Consider the following 21,055-nt stretch of genomic DNA (forward strand, 5'->3'; position numbering starts at 1 on the left):
AGATTTTGATAATATTTTAAAGTAATACGATTTTCCAAACTATTTTCAAAAATACTTTTTGCTGAAAGAATTATCTTAATTCATCTCATATGTATAGCTATGTAGAGCGTCTAAAATTATAAAGCCCATCTGTAACAAGATATTGAGGGCCCCATCTAGAAAATTTCTGTTGCTGTGCAGACTCTTTATTTCACACTTTCTTTCCTTACTGCATAATAACACTTTGCAGTGACACCAGCTCAGTTCTTCTCTCTCTGGTCCCAGCACACTACTGTTGTAGAAATAGGGGAGGGATGATTAGATAACTACTGATAATAGCACCAGCCAGCCTCCCTGGCACTAGCCCTCAACCCACTATACCACCCCTCCCCTGCAGCTGAGCTACAGACCACACTCCACCACTACAGGTTTTTTTTTAATGGATTGTTAACCTGTGGTTGATTTCACTCTTTGATCATTTCTGCAAGTGGTAACTGAACAGAAACTGAAACTTCTTACTATTTATTATATATAGTAAAAGCTGTCACACGTTGTGCTTGTCTAAGATCAGACAAAATAAAATACCTCAAGCTATATCGGAAATTATGAAAGCACAACCTTATATTTTAGAGAAGATTAGAGAAAAAAATAAGCCTTGGCTAAGCAAGACAAAGCCAAAGCTTCTTGCTAGAATATTTCTATTTTGGTATGAACTGAAACCCCAGAAACGATTGTTTGTTTGGTGAAGTGAGTTTGAGTCAGTTCTTTGTAACTCATATATTTCCACGGTAAAGAAGTCCCACGATGAGCAGCAGCAGAACTACCATGATTACAGTGAAAATAGTCCGTACTACCAGGTAACAATGGCAAGAGTTCTGTGAGTAGCTCTGAGCATTTTGAGTGCCTCTTTGAAAGGCTGAAAGAAAGAAAAAACAAAACATGCCTAATTTACACTTCTTAGAGTTACAAAACCGAACAAATAGCAGATGGAAAGAGAAGCATTTGAATAGGCAATAAATATTATACTTAAGCTGTTTAATTTTTTTATTTTAAAACATACAGTCGATACATAATCAAGAGAGATGTTCACATCTTACATTTTAAAATTAATAAAACACTATTTAACAGCATTGCAAGAACTGTAAAATTTAGAAAAATCTAGAAAGAAGATAGATAGATAGATAGATAGATAGATAGATAGATAGATAGATAGATAGATAGATAGATAGATAGATAGATAGATAGATTTAAATCTGAATTGTTTTTCATAATTACAGTTTGTTATTTTTATTTTAATATTTGGTGTTTGAGAATGACTTTTTTCAGTTTTACTGTCTTATATTTTTGCTGTGACTTTTCAGGGTTTTTTTTTTTTTTTAATTGAGCCTAATAGTAAAAAATCTTCATGTCTTACCTCGGACTGCCAGCCAGCTCTCTGGAGATTCTCCAAACTCTGAGATATTGCACTTATAAAGCCCTTCATCAGACTCAGAAACTCTAGTAATGGTCATCTTGCCTGTGGAGCTGCTGCTGATGTGTCGGTCATCTATGAAGAAATCTGCTATGTGGGCAGAAGGGGCCATGGTACTTCTACAGATAAAAGTCACGACTTCTCCCTCCTTCACAGGAACAACAGGACTTTCCAGGATCACAGCTCCAGCTAAAATATCAACAGACATTACTGAGAGTCAGCTGCTTTGACAAAATGTTGTCACTTTGTTTAATTTTGTCATTATTAAAGTGAATGTCTCATCAGTCAATCACAAGACAGCAACTTGGTGTATAGGCACTGGATAATGAGCATCAGAATGGGAGAAAAAAGGTGATTTAAATGAGCTTGATTATGCTTTGGCTCATGACCGTCGCCAACACAATCATCTCTAGGGTTTCTGGAGACGGATCCAAAAGAGAGAAAATATGCAATAAGCATCAGCTCCCTGGGTAGAAATACCTTGTTGATGCCGGAGGTCAGAGGAGAATGGCCAGACTGATTCAAGTGGATAAGAAAACAAAAGTAATTCAAATACTTACTTTGTTTAATTAAACTGTGCAAAAGACCATCTCTGAATACACACTGAACCTTGAAGCAGATGGGCTACAGAGCAAGAGAAGCCAATCCTGTCAGCTAAGAAGAAGCAAGTGAGACAACAATTTACACAGGCTCGCCAAAATTAGAACTGATCTGATGAATCTGGATTTCTGCTGTGATATCTGGCTGCAGGGATCCATCCTGCCTTGTATGAGCAATTTTGCATGCTGCTCGCAGTATAATAGTGTGGGGAATATTTTCTTGGCACACATTTTGTATTAGTGCTGACTATGTCCATCCCTTCATGTGTGTGGTGAATCCATCAAACAGGACAACACACCTTCTCACAAAGCATCTTATATTGGTTCTGTGAACAAAAATTCAGTGGAGCCCCTTGTTGCAGAATGGGAGATTCACATGCACATGAAACATCCACTGCAACTGTGTGATGATGTTTTTCATCATGTCAATATAGACATATTATTGTAGGGTCTTTACCTTACATTATTATAAAACACCTTGAGACAATTGTAGTTGTGACTTGATGTTATATAAATAAAATTTAACTCAATTGAATTGAATAAAAGGAATTGAATATAAACCAAAATCTCTAAGGAATGTTTCTAGCACCATGTTGAAATCTATGGCATCAAGAATTAAGGCAGCTCTGAAAGGAAAAGAGGGCTAACCCAGTAGTAGCAAAGTAAACCTGAAAAAGTGACTGGATAGAGCACCTTTTTTTTCTCGTTTGTTTGGGTTTTACTCTAACTTATCTAAGCTTTAATTTACCTCTGACTAACTTTTTGTAACACACGACTCGCTTTATTGCAGGTAATATACATAGTTTAAAGCTCATGTGTTACTTGAGTGAATGTTTTTTATGAAAATGCATATTACCAGTGACTGTGACGTTGACAGTGTTGCTCCTCTCGCCTCCAATCTCACACCAGTATTCTCCGCTGTCTGTGAGATAAACAGGTTTGATGGCGCAGACAGACGTAGTTGTTGTCACCCAGTTACTGACACATGCACTGACTTCTCCCTTTCGTCTCCTCTTTACAGTCCATCCAGTTTCAGGAGTAAAACCCTCACAGTTAATTGAGAGGGAGCTATATTCAAAGAGCTGAAGTCCAGTGGGAACAATCTGAGCAAAAGCTGTATTTGAAATGTAAAAATAACAATGATAATAAAATAAAAAGAAATGAGTTTGACAATATAGTGATATTTTGAAATATATGTAGGACCTAAAAAAACTTGGTTACTGCTGAATAATAATATGTTAGTGACGTCCTTTCTTTCTTTCTTTCTGCTTTTATGTCTGTGTTTTTCTTTGCTTTTAAGTTGATAATAACTTACACCTGTCCTGTGCATAGTTATGTTGAATTTGTGAAACCACCAACACCAAAAACGCTGTCACTGTAGAGATGAAGAAAACATAAAAGGGTCTTAGATTTTTTTAAATTTTAAGTTTTTTCAGCAAATAACTCCATCAAACAACATGTCATTATCAAATTAGGAATTCAGAAAGGGAGGATACATTGTAAGGATAAATTACAACATTTTACAAGAAGACAAAAGTACTCACACAGTTTCTTGCAAAGAGCTGTGAGCTCCATGGTGTCTCGCTAGTGACTGTATTAAAATTAGAAATATAACAAAAAAATGTAGGTTAGACCCGCCTCCTACTGTGTGACTGATGGATACCACTAATGCAAAAATAAACTTCGGCTCAGGCTGTGTCACAAAGGGACCCTGTTTTATTATCTTCGCCTAAAACTTTGTTATTTGGGTCAGAGATTTTGAGCCTTATTTCAGTCGATAAAGGGCAGATATGTATGATATTCCAACAACTTTGTTTTTAAAAAAGTATGATAGACTAACTAGTGCTTTGTTAGGTATGAGCTTTTAAAAACTGGCTGCTGGCATAATGGAAAGTAGGACTATTATTATTAGTCATGTTAGTCTTAGTATTTTTGCAGCTAGATCTCTGGTCTCGTAACATGTAAGCTGGTGGCACCTTTACATGATGCAATTCCAAACAAATCTGACTAAGCTATGTAACATGTAGTTAATTTTAGAATGATGTATTATAACTAAGCCTTGATCTTGTCCTCATTTAACCAAGACTTTTTTTTATATACATTTTTTAAATGTTGTGTTACTGTAACAATTAGGAGGTAAAGAGTATTCTTATATTTAAGTGGAAATCCTCAGTCGAGTCCACTATTAAATAAAGCAACTGTATAATAAAACCTGCGACAACGTATGATGTCAACACAGTCTATTGGGAAGACAAATGTAAAAACCAGGGACGTGCAGAGGGGGGGGCTAGAGGGGCTTGAGCACCCGCCCCTTTCCTGATGAGTGCCCAAAGTGCCCTTTTGTTGAGGCAACTTTTAAATTTTTTTTATTTATTTTTTTATGTGTGTGTGCGTGCGGAGTCCTGTCTGTGCCCCTCAACAATAATATTTAACTATTAATCACAGTTTTGCTAAATAAAAGGATCTGGCTTGCATCAGTCACATGATCACTATTAACCAATGATCGCCCTCGACGGCAGAACGCGCTGGTTACGAGCCGGGAACGAGCTCACAAAGAGCACACGCATTTTTTGCGGTCCGGAGCTGTAGGAGAAACACAAGTTAACTCAGAGACACAGACTGATGCGACAAAACCAGTAAGTAGGTGTGCAGCGCACACTGTAGTGTGTAGCACACAGGAGTATTAGCTTATTACAACTGATGAACTGAAACAAACGAGCATGCTGTGTGTGCAACAGCGCGACAAACATTACCTGTCCTTTTATTAACTGCACAAGTAGTGCTGGTCACAGCTGCTGGCTACCTGTGTAAGGCTGTCATGGGTCTGTAGCTCTGTCACCGTTTTAGGGAACATATTTAGTTTTAAAGTAAGTTTCCGGGCTTTTCCTGCCTTTCTGGAGGGATTATATTTCACTAAAAAACGATCTAATATGCATGTCCACATAATAATTATTATAATTATAATATATTAAAAAACACAAGCTGTATTTTAAAGAACATACATTAAGAAGCAGATTATATTAGATTTATATTTTAAATAAGACAAAATTTGGATTTTACAGCAGTAAAATGATTGTATCTCTACAGTTTAAACATGTAATAAGCTTTGCCCCTGCACAGAGTGGATAGTGAAACAAATGGAATCATCATAAATACATAATTTCATATTTATTACTTCCCCCTCCTCTTTGCTTTATTATTGTAGCTCTAGTAATAAATAATAATGTAAGGATTCTGGATCAGCACCATGATGCCCATAGTATATACAGTATTCTGAAGAAGGTCTAAAATGTCACTGTGTGTGCTTGCATGTGTGTGTTTTATTTAGCTGGATTTAAAAAAAATATTACTCATGATATAACATTGTGCAGACATGGCTGGTAAGGACATGAGGAGGAAACAGTAGGAGCTGTGTGAGGCTACTAAAGGCAGGGCTATAACATTTTTCTGTCATCATTTTATTATAGATTAAGTGCAAGAGTTGTTAGGTGTGGATAATTAGATTATAGTTTATTGCAATAGCAAGTTGTGCCTTGTTCTCACATAGCAAGTGGAGAGTGATATATGAAATGATGGGATGGAAGGAAGAAGAGAAGCAAAGAGTGATTCACAGGCAGAGCTGAGTTTATGTCACAGTTTTTTGTTGCCTTATGGTTCCAAGCGCTGTCACCAATCTTTGCATTTTGTTATTATCTCATGATACTTGTTTAATCAGCTACCATCTCTCCTGTGGACTTTTTAATGTCTACAGTCTCAGATCAACACAGCCCCGCCCTTCCCATATTAGATTCTTGATGAATGTGTGTTGTTGTTATTCAGCCTGGTTCAATGTGCCCCTTTTTAACTTTGAGCACCCGCCCCTTTAAACCTCTCTGCACGTCCCTGGTAAAAACAGATTCATTTTGAGCAAGAGAGAGACATTTATAACATGCAGCCAAAATTGATAGCCCCTGCCCTTTAAAATCACCTTTTATCCTAGTGGCCTCTTCGTGGTTCCCATTGGCGTATGGGATTCCTGAGTAATTTTTAGCTATCCTCAGTGTTTGCTATTTTACATTCAGTCCTGACTACCTTAACTCTATTTGTTAACTGTTTGTTAATTTGACTACAGTTCTCCAGTCCAAATGACATTATCCAAGTGTCCAAGTAACACCTCATTCTGAATAAAGAAGAAACAATCTGATGTTGATTTCATAATGTACTTAGTTCTCAATAAAAGGTTTACCTTCCATGTAGTTGAGCCAACTAGCAAAACAGCCAGCAAGCAATCGGACTGACAGAACACTTTTGGTGAGAAAATGTAAAAAAAAATTAGGTGATTAATTTATTATAAGTGGTCTTTCATTCTATCTCTAAATCTCATTTTCTTTGAAAGACACATTCTTATTGGGAAAAATGCATTTGTATTAATATGCTAGATACTTATAATTAATTTTTCTTATCTAAATAAACTTATTTTCTATAGAAGGTTTTTAAATGTCTTCTCTATTACAAAAACGTATATGGTTACAGCAACTGAATATTTTATTTATCTTTGAAGGTAGGAAACATCAGGCTGGGCACGGCCAAAACAACGAACAAAAAATTCAAGTAAGGAAACTGAACCAACTTTCCTTTCGTGAAAATCCAAAAAATAATCCAGGCCTCTCATTTGTCTCCCTAACCTAAACAGGAGAAAAGGTTTTAAAAGCCATAAGCTTCCTACAAAAATAGCTACCAGATCAATCAACAAAAGAGTCTATTTACAATATTTACAATATATAGAAAAATAACTAATCTAGTTCTTCTAGATACAAGAACTTCATCACACACAGTACATAACTCTGCACGAAGTAGGCGGAGCTACACTGGTCCTAATTTACAGGGAGCTTCATTCAACCGATGGCCAGCCTCCACCTGGAACTTTCATAAGGAAAAAAAAAGAGAGAGAGAGAAAATTAACAATGCCACCATCAGGAGTGAAAACAATAAACAAAATTATGACCTGGGTCATAACACCCCCGATTTAAAATCAAGCATTTCTACCCCTGAAGAAATGCTCAACCTAAATTCCTACATGGCATAGTGCATCTGACACAATATTATCAGCCCCTCTACGATTATATGATGATAAATATCAAGGTTAAAATCTTTCAGCAATATGGACCAGTGCATGAGTCCCTGATGTTATTGCGCATGGGAGACAGGAAATGTTGCAGTGCTAAAAGTAATGCTAAGGTTTCTTTTTCATTTGTGCTGCAATTCTTCTGATGTGTATTGAATTTCTTTGAAAAGCAGCACACTGGGTGAGCAACCTCCTGGAGAAGTGCAGCACCTGCACCATAAGAACTTGCATCCACCTCTAGCTTGAAAGCACAAGCAAAATCAGCAGCAGCCACCACTGGAGCACTGCACAGCCGGGCTTTGGCTGAGTCAAATGACTCCTGACATCCAGAAGTTCACACAAAAGTGTCGGCAGGACTTGACAAATCAGCTAAAGGAACAACCAACAAAGCCCAACTTGCAGAAAGCAAGATAGTAACCACACATACCCAGAAACTGAAAGCCAGGGTTCAAGCCATTTTGGATTTTCCTGTACCAAATGGCACACTTGCTCTTGACCTGCTTGTTTTCCTAGACAGTTGACCACAGCTTTGTCAGACTCACATTTTACACGATTTAAAGTCAAACATACACTCTCTAACCTGGTGAAGAATTCCTGCAAAGTGTCCATGTGCTCTGACCATGTTGATGAATAAACTACAATATTATCTGAGTATACTTTGCAGCTACTGACACCAGAGAGTACTCTATTCATCAGCCTTAGGACATTGGCTGCAGCATTTCATAACCCATATGGCATTACAGTATACTGTAAGAAGTGGTTCGGTGTCACAAAAACAGAGAAAATAAACAATGTGACCATCAGGTGTGGAGGAGCGAAATCAATACACGAAATCACAACCTGGGTCATAATATAGCATAGAAGATATTTTATCATTACTCTTTTATTCAAGTAGAATAACTGTATTCTTGTGCTAACAATGACAAGCTTGTATTATCTTGTCTTATCGTAATATCATGTGAATTGTATATCAGTGATTGCATCACGTCTCAGTAATTCTATTGTTTCAAAATTGACACACTTTGCTTAAATTTTCTTTTATGAACTAAAGCAAACACTTTAGACAGACTAAATGAAAATACACACTCAGTGGTTAGCACTAACCTTATAGTGTCTTCTTATAAACTGCATCAGTTCTTGTAAACAGTGTTTTCAGTTGTGTGAACAGGAAGACTGAGCTGAACAAGGTTAAACCACTAAATCTTCAAAACAGACCCTGATGACTCCGTAGCTTTCACATGAAGGCAGTTATGGACAGTAAATTAAAACCATGTATGTCAAAAATATATTTAACAGACAAACAACTGAGAAATAATAATGAAGAAGATTTGTTTTCCACATCCCTATTCAATTTCAAATCTTAGCGTCCTGTTGCTCTTGTACAGTTCTATGTATTCCAGGAGTTATAGGCTTTATTGTAGTAAATCCAGCCAGTGCACAGGTTGGTAGTTTCATGTACTCTTGTGGAAAAAAATGTGTACCTCATGATTCAGTAGTTTGTAGACCCTTTCTTACCAGCAATAGCATGAATGACATTATCCATGTCTTGCACTTCATTCAGGTTTGTGAGAATTTCTTTATGCATAGCTTGTTTAAGATTTTTTATGTTGTAGAGTTACTGGTATCCTTGTCCTATTGCATGCCTCAATTTCAGACATGCTTTACTTATCGGAGTGACGGCCTTACACTTGACTCTATGATGAGGAATTTCATCACCATGCTTGACAGTCTGTATGAGGTGTTTGCGCTGATATACAAAGAAGCAAAACTGATATGCTGATATGCAAAACATGGAGCTGTGTATTATTGCCAAATATTTTAGCTTTTTTTTTTCTATTTTATCCAATGGACATTGCTCCAATAGTCTTGTGGCTTGTAGTATCTAGGTATGAACACAAAACTGACAACACAACACAATGATAAAAACCAGCACTAAGAGACTACAAAGCAATCGTACAGTGATTCTACTTTAGAAACACGAACAGGTAGAAACCTAGCAGTTTAACTGCTAATCTGTTTTTTACCTTTTGAAGTTCAGGGTCTGGCTACTGGCCTGGGGTCAGCATTCATTCAGCTGGGTTTTTTACTAGCTTAGTGTTAGCATGTGTAGGAGTGTTTAGCTTATTTTAGAGTTTAGAAATGTGTTAACATAGAATGTAGAACTATTGTAGAGATACTGCCCTTAATATTATAAAGGCCTCATTGTGTTGTGAACTTAGGAGTAAGATTGTAGGAGACCCCTCCCCCACTGAGTGGAAATTCCCCAGAGGATGTTTAGGTTGGGGGTCTCAAGATTTGTAACTTATGACCTCTAGGGAGTCACCTGCACCCACAGTGTTTTAACTGTCACGCACACACATCCACACGCACACTCACTCATGTGCACTCACACATACACACAGGTATGCGTACACAGTCACACACGAGCACTCACATAGACACGTGGGAACGCGCACATGTAGGCACTCATGTGCTCGTGCACATAGACACAGACACAGAATTTGCAGCACACCGTGGGGGGGTTTATGATGGGGTCACTTCTATAAAGCTGGCTGGAACTAACAAAGGGGTGAAGATTTGGAGAGGGACACCGGCCTCATCTTCCCTTCTAGAAGTGCATGCTTAAATGAAGATGAATAAAGATTTTGTAAAAATGACTACTGAGTCCGGTGCCATCTCTGGATGCTCGAGGAATAAAAAGAACCGGGGTAAAACTGATTTCTCAACACATGCTCTCTGTGCAGATGCTTACAAAGAGCTGATGTTCTGCCACCCCTACTTAAATATCTAAATGATCCAGCTAATCCAAACTAGAGTGCGTTTTTGTGTCATTATCAACTACAATAGCAGTTTAGGGTTGTTGAAGTGATGTATTCAGCATGCACCACACACTTAACATTTTATCAAATGTTCAGTAATATATACTGTAGATAGTTTGGAAACCAACACGTAATGACTGCACGCCACTGGTGCAGTCATTACGCCATCGGTCTTCAGCCTTGGAATAAAAAATAAAAATACTGAAAACCTTATCAGCACACTAAATATACAACACCTTGCTATATTTCAATCTGGGTATTACTTTTAATTGTTTAAGAAAGAAGTTGCCACTGCTAGCTAAGTCACTTTTGAACGATGCTAATGAGGAAAAAAAAAAAAACCCCGGCCGAACAATGAGGCTGCTGTTGTAAAAACCCCAACTTTCTTGCATTGGCAATGGGTCGTTAAAAAAAAACCGAGCCTGCTTGCTGCTGCGCTGAGGTCTCACACACAACCTGTCGAAAGGGGAGGGGGTGCTGCTTGCAAATACATTTCTTTCATAATGATGTAAATCAAAGTGTATGTGTGTGTGTGATGCTAGCAGGCAAAACCTATTTTTTTTTTTTATTTTTTTTTTTTTTTAATGACAAGTTACCTTGCTCAGTGATTCTACTTGGTGTAATGTACTGTGAGCGTAGCTTCTGGCAAAGGTTTGTTTTGCCAACTTTTTCTAGTGTAAAGTAAATGCTTTTTTGTAAAACTATGTTTTGTGAATAGTTTAGACTAGTTTTGCTCTTTCAATAGCCTTCAATAGCATATCTGGCTGAATAAACTTATACTATGATGAGGTATCTGTCGGAGTAGTTATTTTGTGTCATAATTTAATCAAAATTACACATGACGGTCTACTAATCGGTCTTTAACCAAGATTATATTCGTCATTTTTATAAATATGATCACTAAAATGTTTTTAATATGTCATAAATGACATTATGGTTAATTTATATTTTATTTAATTATCTATTTTAAAAGATCGACCACATTTACTTTGATATATATTAAGTGGCTTAAATCTACCAAAAGTATATTCTTTATATTGAACTACTGCTATAATGACTCTGACTCTCCATCTTTCAGATTAGTAGATTTGTGTCAGTCTTACTGACACTGAGATGAGCCATATACACAATAGTAATGTTATCCTTTATTAGTTCTTTCTCCTTTCTCACACAGTTATGCGAACAAAGAAAATCATCCTTTTCTGCCCCCTGCTGTCACTCAGCTTGCGATACAGCTACACAGACCAAACATGTCCTTCCTCATAATTGCCATAACTGTAAAAAAAAAAAAAAAAGACTGTAAAAATATCACCTGGTCTGATGGATCTCGTGGTCAAATTTTTGCATGCAGCAAACAGCATGAAGCATGGATCCATCCTGTCTTGTCGGAATTATTTTCTTTGCCTTTTTTTGCCTTCAAGTGAGCATTGTTTAAGCGCCACCGCCAACCTGAGAACTTAAACCCTCTATGTCTATCCCCCATCTTCTGGTGGATGCCTTCAATATGATAACATGCCATGTTATCATACTGGTCCGGGACACGGTGCAGGTGAGATGGACTCACCTGCACGGCATCTACAATCACACCTCTCCAGCTTAAAACCTGTGTGTTAGAGTTTGTATTGTTGATTGTCATTTATGCTTAGAAATATTTAACCATAGATGCTTAGAGGTGTATAATCAATCGTGTAGTGATAAGTTGTGTGATCTTTAACAGCCTACAGAGGCTTGGTGTGTATTCCACACTGGAATGCACACCTACATCCTGGGAGCATGGGAAAGTTCGTACCTTGGTTAATTGTGTTATGGTAGGATTAACGTAGTTACGTTGGTTTTAGTTTAAGTGCTTTTTGTGTATAAATGAACTGCTGGACTTCCGTACTGTGTTATCTAGGATGAGGGGGGGTCTACCCTCTTCCTGACCAAGGATGTTTGCTTGTGTGCTTTTATGACCCTTTGATCAGCAGTACCCCCCCCCCCCCCCCCCCCCCCACACACACACACACACACACACACATCCACCACACACACACAGGCAAGGTACTCTTTGTGTGTATGTAGACGTCATATGTTAATGAACCTATGCATATTCATGTAACCTCAATAAAAGGACAGTGGTACGGGAGAACGGACGAGAGCAACTGGGGTCAAGCGAAGGGACGGCGCTTTGTCCGGTTCTCTCCCGTATACGAGTAACATGAAGAAGCTTGCCTATTTGTGTCTTGCTTTGCGGTGTAATTATATTGTCTTCAACGTTCCAGCGAATAGGTTTATGCTACAAACCTATCACTGTGCTCTTCTTGTGTTGTTGTTGGTGGTGATGTGTAGGGCTGGCAGCAGGAGAACTGCAGCTGTTGAATGTAGTGTTACAGCAACCGTGTAATTATTGTAAGAACAAATGATGCTGCGAAGCATGAAAATGCCATCAGGTCTGCCGTGGTGGTTTGGTTATCAAGTTTTTATTATTTATTTATTTTTTTAATAAAAATCTTAAAGTGCAAGCAAACCAGTAAACAAATTAAAACAAACAAGTACCGTTGAGAAACTATAATACTAAAATTACAATTAAAATTCTAAACAACAAAAACACCTGGTGTAAAATATTATTATTAATCCTTTATTTATCCAGGTAAAAAATCTCATTGAGATTAAAAATCTCATTTCCAAGAGAGACCTGGCATCATAGCAACAAAAGTCACATACCACATAGGTATATAACATTTAAAACAAATACAATATCGCATACAAACATGTGTAAAATATACAATAACAGATCAAATATAATTAATTAAAATATAATTAATATGTAAGCAACTTAACAACCCCCAAAGCCTCTAAGTCATGTCATGTGACAGTGCAGCACCTAAAGACAAGATGGGGGAGGAGGAGCAAAATGTTCCTGTTCTTCACTGACACGGGAGCGGCGAGTCCAGCAACCTGGCCGTTTCGTCTTTGCCGAAACCATTGCAAACGAGCAGAACTTAAAGTAAAGACTCAGTCTGCATGCCTAGGTCCTTGGAACTGATTGGAACACCTGAATTCAATGATCTGGATAGATGAATAGTTTTGGCCGTATAGTCCCTCTGTCACACTGCATCTCTGCTTCGGTTCAAATGGAGATTTACAGGTAATTTTAGCTATAGCCACAGCAACAATAGCGCTTAAAACAAAAAGCATTGCAGTATAACTTCTTAGTATATAATAACCCGCTGCCTTTAAAACAAGCCCTGTTGGTGTTAAGCTGAAGCTCATATGGGAAAACAATTGTCCGAAATGCTCTCAATAGATATTCTATTTTTTTTAACAAAAAAGAAAAAAGTTAATAACTTCGTCCTTTTCAAAGATAAGGTTTTGTGATTTAACAATTCAAATATTTATTGAAAGTCTGCTTGCCTGCATTTGAAAACAATTATTAAAACCAACATTTAAATATGTATTTCTATTTTGTTTAATTAACAAAGATTTATGTCATCTAAATACATAACTGGGTCACATGGTCATGTCTGAAATAATAATAAGACTTAGATTTACAATCAGTAGCACTGCAACACAGCCAAAAGAAACAGTATAAGGAGGACATTGTAATGCATCCAAAAAACAATAAAACTTGAAAAAAAAAATTCAAAAGGCTTCAGATTTATGTCTTAACTTTTTCTGTATTCAGATGCATTTTTCTGCTGTCAATAACCTGGAAAACAAACAAAAATGTGATGTTGTTTGGCTTGCTTTGATATCTACAAATGTCCCGTTGCTGTAGTCTGTAAGGCGAAAATTACCTCGGTCCTTCTTATGATATGCAACAGTAGCATATGTTGTTTTCTCTGGATCGGATTCATTTGTCCTTTTACAAACTGACAAATAAGAGAAGAACATGACAAACTATATGCATCAGCCACATACACTTTAATACTAAAGCAGTATGTAGACAGATACACTGTAATTACTAAGCACACAGACACAGAATATCACCTGTGTGAAAACAAAACAACGAATCAGCTTACTTAAACATGGCTATTATAGTTTCTGTGGTTATGTGCTTTCAGTTTCCTTTTAATGTAGAATGAAGTTCCTGCCACACAATGTTTCTCACTCATCTCAAAATGATCTGTACTAAAACTGCAATATAAGTAGTTCACCACAGTGAGTGCATTTACAAATGACAGCATGTCTATTCTGGTATAAGTAACACTCATGTTTGAGCAGAGATATAACGTCGTCGGTTCACTTCATTACCCTCAGGACAAAAAAATAGATGCGATAGATGTGAAATACGTAATAGTGAAAACCAGTGACTGGAATTAAGCAAAAATCTTAATAAAGGGTGCAACAGAAAAATAGTCTAAGTGCCTTTTGGTTTGATGAACTGCTGTACTTCGAGACCAGCAGGTTTAGGGAAGTCATTTATGGGGTCACACTCTGACCCCCCACACACACACACACACACACACACACACAAGGTACTCTTTGTTTGTATGTAGACGTCATATGTTAATGAACCTATGCATATTCATGTAACCTCAATAAAAGTGTTACGGGGGAGCGGACGAGAGCAACTGGGGTCAAGCGAAGGAACGGTGTTTGTCTGGTTCTCTCCCGTGCACGAGAAACATGAAGAACTTTGCCTACTTCGGGTCTTGCTTGCTGTGTAATTATACTGTCTTCAACGTTCCAGCGAATAGGTTCAAGCTACAAACCTGTCACTAGCCCTTATTAATGAAAAAAATATATTATCCATCCATATAACATATTTCACATATTTTGTGCTTCTGCCAGCGAACGACACAAAATAACTTAATGCAAATAAGTTACCTCTCTCAATCTTTGGTTTGACTGTGACAGCAGCATATGTAACACTGTCTGAATCAGCTACATTTGCTCTCTGACGTTCTGTAACAATATAAAAATACATTTCACCTCTTAATTCAACACAAGAAGCAATAAATCCTTTGATTAAGGGTAAGATGGAGCTAAGACATTATTATTATGGATATTAAAGGCTTTATACACATACAGTGGTGTAAAAACCTGTTTGTCCCTTTCCTGATTTCCTCTTTTTTTGCATGTTTGTCAGACAGCATCTCATCAGAATCAGGTCAGGACTTGTACTAGGCCACTCCAGAGTCTCCATTTTGTTTTTCTTAAGCCATTCAGAGAGGACTTACTCATTTGTTTTTGATCATTATCCTGCTGCAGAATCTTCAAGTGGGCTTAAGCTTGAGGTCATGAACAGCTAGCTGTACATTCTCCTTCAGGATATTTTGGTAGACACCAGAATTAATTAATTTAATTTATCACAGCAAGTCTTCCAGGTCCTAAGACAGCAAAACAGCCCCAGGCCATCACACAGCCACCACCATATTTTACTGCTGGTATGATGTGCCTTTTCTGAAATGTTGTGTTACTTTTACACCTGGCGTAATGGGACACACACTTTCTAAAAAGTTCAACTTTTGTCTTGCCAGTCCAAAGAGTATTTTCCAGAGTCCAAAAGTCTTGGGGATAATCAAGACGGTTTCTGGCAAAATTGAGAGAAGACTTTAAGTTTCTTTTGCTCAGCAGTGCTTTTCATCTTGGACATTTTTGCCCAGTCTATTTCTTATGGTGGAGTCATGAACACTGACTGTAACTGAGGCAAGTGAGGCCTGCACTTTTTCGCCATTATAATGGCTGTCATTGTGGTATGGTGGAGTCCCACAGATTTAGCTTAAGCTTTTCCAGTCTGATTGGTGCCAGTTACGTTTTTTCTCATTTCTTTCAGAATTTTCTTGGATACCGACATGATGTCATGTCATGGCATGAACAGGTGTGGCAGTAATTAGGCCTGTGTGTGGTTCACTTTTTCACACAGGGGGCATGTAGGTTTGGATCCCCAGCTTAATATTAAACACCTTCATTTAGAAACTGCATTTCATGTTTAATTACATTTTATTTGTCTAATATTTAAATTTGTTTGATGATCTGAAACATTTAAGTGTGACAAACACAAAAAAATAGGAATTCAGGATGGGGGCCAAAACTTTTTCACACCACTTTACATTATGCTACGTACATTATACTCTAACACCTACATGCATTACAATAGTATGCTTATTGCTATTTTCAACCACACTATGGTATAAAACAAGATATTATGTAATAAGTACCTGTTTTCTTGTTGTTTTTTCTGTCATTATCACATTTATCCATGATTAGATCAGGTACCCTGACATCTTCATACACTGAGATATAAAGTAATATTAGTAGAGTAGACATAAAAAGATACATACTTTAAAAATAGTAATCTTTACAATCTTTACAGTCGATGTATTCATTAGACTTCAGGAAAAAGAATTTCAATAAATTCAATAAAGTCTAGAGGCTTGACTTAATGCCTCACTTGAAATTACAACTATGCTTCAAGAGGAGTAATTATTGAAAAAAAATACTGAGCACACAGTATTATCTATAGTACTAATAGTATTTTTATGCAATATGGTTTCTGTTCATTTACCATGTGATTCTCACCTGGTGCTGATGTCCCCGAGAAAGCCCATGCTATTAGATAGAAAAATAGATAAACAGAGAGATCAAATGTGAGAACTACCAAATGTGTTGGGTTTTAGAAGGATTCCTTTATAGGGAAGCATTCTATATCGAATAAAGTAAATCATTTTTTCTATACCTCTATTTTTCCGGCAGTAAAGTGCTCCAATAACTACCAGCACAGCTACACCTAATATGGTAAAGACAGACGGCAACAAGACTGAGGGCTCAGTGGAGTTGGGTGTCTCCTCAGGAGTTCTTTCGTTATCGGTAGGTATTGTTTCTTGAGGTGTAGTAGGAATATTCACTGCTAACACAATAAAAGCATTAGTATGGCAGTATTCAAGTTTCCTCCTGGAGATTATCAGTCAAAGAAAAAAAATCACTTATCATTTTATATTTTGTGACACTATAATGTTTCATAATTAATGTCATTTTGTCAAACAGATCTTGGCAAAAAAATCAACCTTTTTGTTTTGTCTCAATTGACTTTTTTGTTTTCCAGATTGTCATGCAGGCAATAAATTAAAGATTTTTTTACTAGAAGATGAATCCTGGTGAGCCTTGGTTTATATGGTACATTGCGATTTTGTTTTAGCATCACATCTTTTAGACTAATTATTGCGTAAAGCTAAAAGAGCCGAAGAGGGGAAGTACTATGTGTGTGCTCTTTCTTTTATACACAATTATACGTCAAATATGTGGTTATTACTCACCCCCAACAGTCAGCCAACTCTCTGGTGATTTCCCTTGAGATTCAGTAAAGATGCACTTGTACAGTCCTTCATTAGACTTGGAAAAATTGGGAATGGTTATTTCTCCTACATATCCAGTTTCCAAGTAGTGGCCATCTTTATAAAAATCAGCTGCAAGACTGGAAGGTATTCTTTTTTTCTTGCAGCCCAAAGCAATATTGTCTCCCTCCATAACAGGAAAAGCAGGAATCTCCAGGATCACATCTCCACCTAAAAAAAAAAAAAAGACAGCAACAATTATAATGATGAATACAGTGACCCCCCCCCCCCAAAAAAAAAAAACCAAACAAAACAAAAACCAAAAAAAAACAAAGATAAAAATTCCATTTAATACAAAGTCCATGTGCAAATGTGACTAAAGTGAAGATGACTGTAAAAATATTTTTAACTGAAGGCAATCTTGAGATTTTGACATAATACTGGGATTTTTTAAATTGGCGGTTACTAAACATACTAGTGATGGTGATGTTGACAGTGCTGCTTTTCTCTCCGTCTTCATTTTCGCACCAGTATTCTCCACTGTGTGACTTAAAGGCAGGTTTAATGTTCAAGGTCCTTGCTGATGTTTCCCACTGAGTAGAATTTAAACCAAGCTTTTTGATCACTCTCCATTCTGCTGGGCCATGAAACCCCGAGCAGTTTAATGAGATGGAGTCATATTCAAAGAACTGAAGTCTGTTTGGATGAACATGAAGATAAGCTCCTTCTGCTACACAGATAATTACAAAAAGAAGAAGAAGAAAAGAAAAGAAAAAATAAAGTCAGTTGATATTCACTGTTCAAAGAAAAGTGAAGTGAAAAAGTCACATGAAGTTACACGAAAAGCAAAGACAACCACCATTGTTCAAATTATGAACCTCAGGATAGAAAATACAAACAGTAACTACATCCTCATTTTTTTTACTATTTATATATCAAAAATTTCTCCTTACATTTCTGAACAAAGCACCATTTCTGATCTTCAGCTATGAGCAGAAAGAGTATCATCACCACTGCAGACACAAAAAGAAAACCTTGATCAACACAACTAGTCGATATCAAATTTAGCTTTTAGTGAGATATTTCAACCATTTTCCAACTTTTTCAATAAATACATATTGTAAACACTGACTAAAAGTAGGATTCATGTTTTGATAACAGTAATATATTATGTAATCACACACACTAATTCATAATTCAAACACGTGAAATCTGTGCTTTAAATTTTTACAGTAGTTAAACACGTAGACAAAGACTGTTTTTGTTGTATTTTAAGATTTTGAAATTGAATTGAGATGGAAAGAAGAATCAGTACTTACTCTGTTTCACACCCAGCCCTGTGACCTCCATGTTACCCCTCACATGTCTCAACATATCACTGAGTAAAAGCACAATATCACAGATGCGAAGGTGCAGTACTTCCTTTTTCCTGTTCAGTGTAGAAGCTACCTCGACTTCTGGGGATTTTTTTTCCTCCACGTGATTAACTTTTATGGGGAACAAAGGGAAACTTGTAAATAACTCATGAGAGAATAAAGTTACGTTGAAACCAAGCACACCATTGTTTTTCTTGTGACATTACCAATAAGTTTGATGTGTCACATGGCCTTCTTCCTATTGGAAAAACAAAAATTATATCCAAGATGGCCGACTTCTAAATGGCCACCATGGTCACCACCCATCTTGAGGAGTTTGCCCCCTCACACATACTAATGTGCCACAAACAGGACTTTAATATCACCAACCATTCCCATGTTATTACGGTGTATCCATATAAATGGCCCACCCTGTAGTTTAAAAGACCATTTAGAGCGGTATGTAAAAGATTTAAAACCCATTTGCTTATGAATACTTAACTTTCAGCTCCCAAAAAGTTGATTCTGTTCACTGAGAATCCTCAGTGATAGCAACCCCACCAGGTGTGGAAGGCCCTCATCAACTACAAAGGCCAGAACCCCCCAACTTCTGACAGGAGCCTTAAACTCGCAGGGGGGTCTTCCTTTCTCAGTTTCAGACCACCCCTCCCTGACCCCCCCTCACCCACCACACCCCCTCTCCCTCAAGAAACATGAGGTCAGGACAAGACTGAGAGCGCAGACCAACTGGCAGGAATCCTCAACAGGCTGTTTAACCTCTCAATCAGGTCCCACACCTCCAGACTCACAAACAGCTCCTTCCCCTGGGCCATGCGGACTGGCAGTAAACACTGTCCCCCCACACCCCACTCTTGCCCACCCACCTCACCAATCTGAGCCATGGTTTGAGTAACCCCCATCACTCAGGAAACTCATACAGAGACTTCAGACACAGACTAAGTCTATGTGCACTACTTCCGAGCACTTTGAAACTATATTGTTGTCTAATGTGTGCCTTTATTATTTTTGTATACATTTCTCTTGTTTTGTATATATCACTCTTGATTGTGTATATTTTTTCTGTTTACTATCTATTCCTGATGTCTACTATTTATATACTTATTTTATATACTTATTAAAATACTTATTTTCCACCCTAATTTACGAATAAATTCTTTACAAATCCTACCATATGGATTCATGGATTTTTTTTTCACATTCTGTCTCTCACAGTTGAAGTGTACCTCTGGTGCAAATTACTGACCTCTGTCATCATTTTAATTAGGGGAACTTGCACAATTGGTGGCTGACTAAATACTTTTTTGCCCCACTGTAAATGCATCTTTTGGTAGCTCAATCCTATCAGAATATACCAGAAGATCCTCCTCAATCAGGTTAGACCAATTTTCCCCTCAAATGTATTATTAATCGAAGGCAATTTGCCCAAATATACAGATAAAGAGATACAGGCACATGATCAGTAAGAGCAAGATGCTAATTAATGCTCATAAACTCTAATGAGTCCTGAGCTGTGCAGATACAATGATCTAACTATGATGTTGTGTGCAATGCTTCTCTAATATGTGTGTAGCTATTATCAGGCAAAAAGACTTTACTGGAGAGATTTAAGCCATTATCAGAGCAGCACTGCAGTAAATGACTTGCAAATAAAGATCTACCATCAGATACATCCGCATTCCGACACTTGCCCCAACCTGATGCAGAAGCCGGGTCGCCTGGATTCCGCCAGAGATTCTGCAGGAGCCGATGCTGCTGTCTACATTGGCTTACTCTAACCCCATTTAGCTACCCCTGTTGCTTGTCATGGGTTTTCATGGTGTTACAGTGTGAACATTTATGTGCTTTTTGTACTAAGGAGTTTTTGTTTTCTGTTCTCATACTGATCCCCTATAAGGAGCTCAGTCTGAGTGGAGTTCTCTTTTTTTCTCCTCCTCTTCCCTACTGTGTTGTACGTTTCACTGTTTTTCTTTAATGCTACCTGTTCTGACCTGTCTCCCCGGTGTGATGTTTTTGTAATGTGTGTATGATTGGAAGAGGTCCAATTTCACTGCAGGCAACTGCAAGCGACAAATAAAGTTTCATCATCATCATCATCGATCAGGGGATGACGGTTGGGCACGCAGGCCCTTTTCTACTGTTTAGGAAGCCGCCAGTGCTGTCGGCTCCTGTGCGTCTTCATCCTCCCATCTTAATATTCTACATATTTTTCTATTCTATATTCTAGTTTTTATATTTTTACAATGCTGTCTGCCTGATTTTTTTGTTGTTGTTTTGCAGATTTGTCACACGTTTCAGATCAATCACAATAGACGACGATAACATGAGTAAATATAAATTGCAGTTTTAAATAATGATTTCATCTATTAACAGAAAAAAATCTATCAAAACCTATGTGGAAAAAGTATGTGACTCAAAAAAAAAGTTGTGCCACCCCCTTCACCGCCAAGTTTT

General features: G+C 37.4%; 1 protein-coding gene across 1 annotated transcript; it reads right to left on the bottom strand.

Moving 5' to 3' along the window:
* Positions 1 to 752: 752 nt before the first annotated feature.
* LOC146635497 (Fc receptor-like protein 5) lies at positions 753 to 19,485 on the bottom strand. Its single transcript, XM_085350147.1, has 12 exons — positions 19,332 to 19,485; positions 18,548 to 18,715; positions 18,182 to 18,241; positions 17,704 to 17,958; positions 17,211 to 17,459; positions 16,634 to 16,804; positions 16,116 to 16,223; positions 14,782 to 14,859; positions 13,749 to 13,823; positions 2,906 to 3,163; positions 1,394 to 1,639; positions 753 to 883 (listed from the first exon to the last, which is right to left on the bottom strand). The coding sequence occupies exons 1-12, from the start codon at positions 19,483 to 19,485 to the stop codon at positions 753 to 755; spliced, it is 1,953 nt and encodes a 650-aa protein (XP_085206273.1).
* Between the last annotated feature and the right edge of the window lie 1,570 nt (positions 19,486 to 21,055).

Source organism: Diplotaxodon limnothrissa, linkage group LG3 (assembly GCF_057381915.1).
Source record: "Diplotaxodon limnothrissa isolate DT_005_m linkage group LG3, D_limnothrissa_male_GT1.1, whole genome shotgun sequence".
Lineage (NCBI taxonomy): Eukaryota > Metazoa > Chordata > Actinopteri > Cichliformes > Cichlidae > Diplotaxodon > Diplotaxodon limnothrissa.

Coding starts and splice junctions, on each gene's coding strand:
- LOC146635497 (XM_085350147.1), bottom strand. CDS start 19,485: ATGGCTCAGATTGGTGAGGTGGGTGGGCAAGAGTGGGGTGTGGGGGGA. Junction 16,224..16,633: donor TTACTGCCGGAAAAATAGAG/GTATAGAAAAAA, acceptor TGTATCTTTTTA/TGTCTACTCTACTAATATTA. Junction 13,824..14,781: donor CAAACCAAAGATTGAGAGAG/GTAACTTATTTG, acceptor CTTATTTGTCAG/TTTGTAAAAGGACAAATGAA.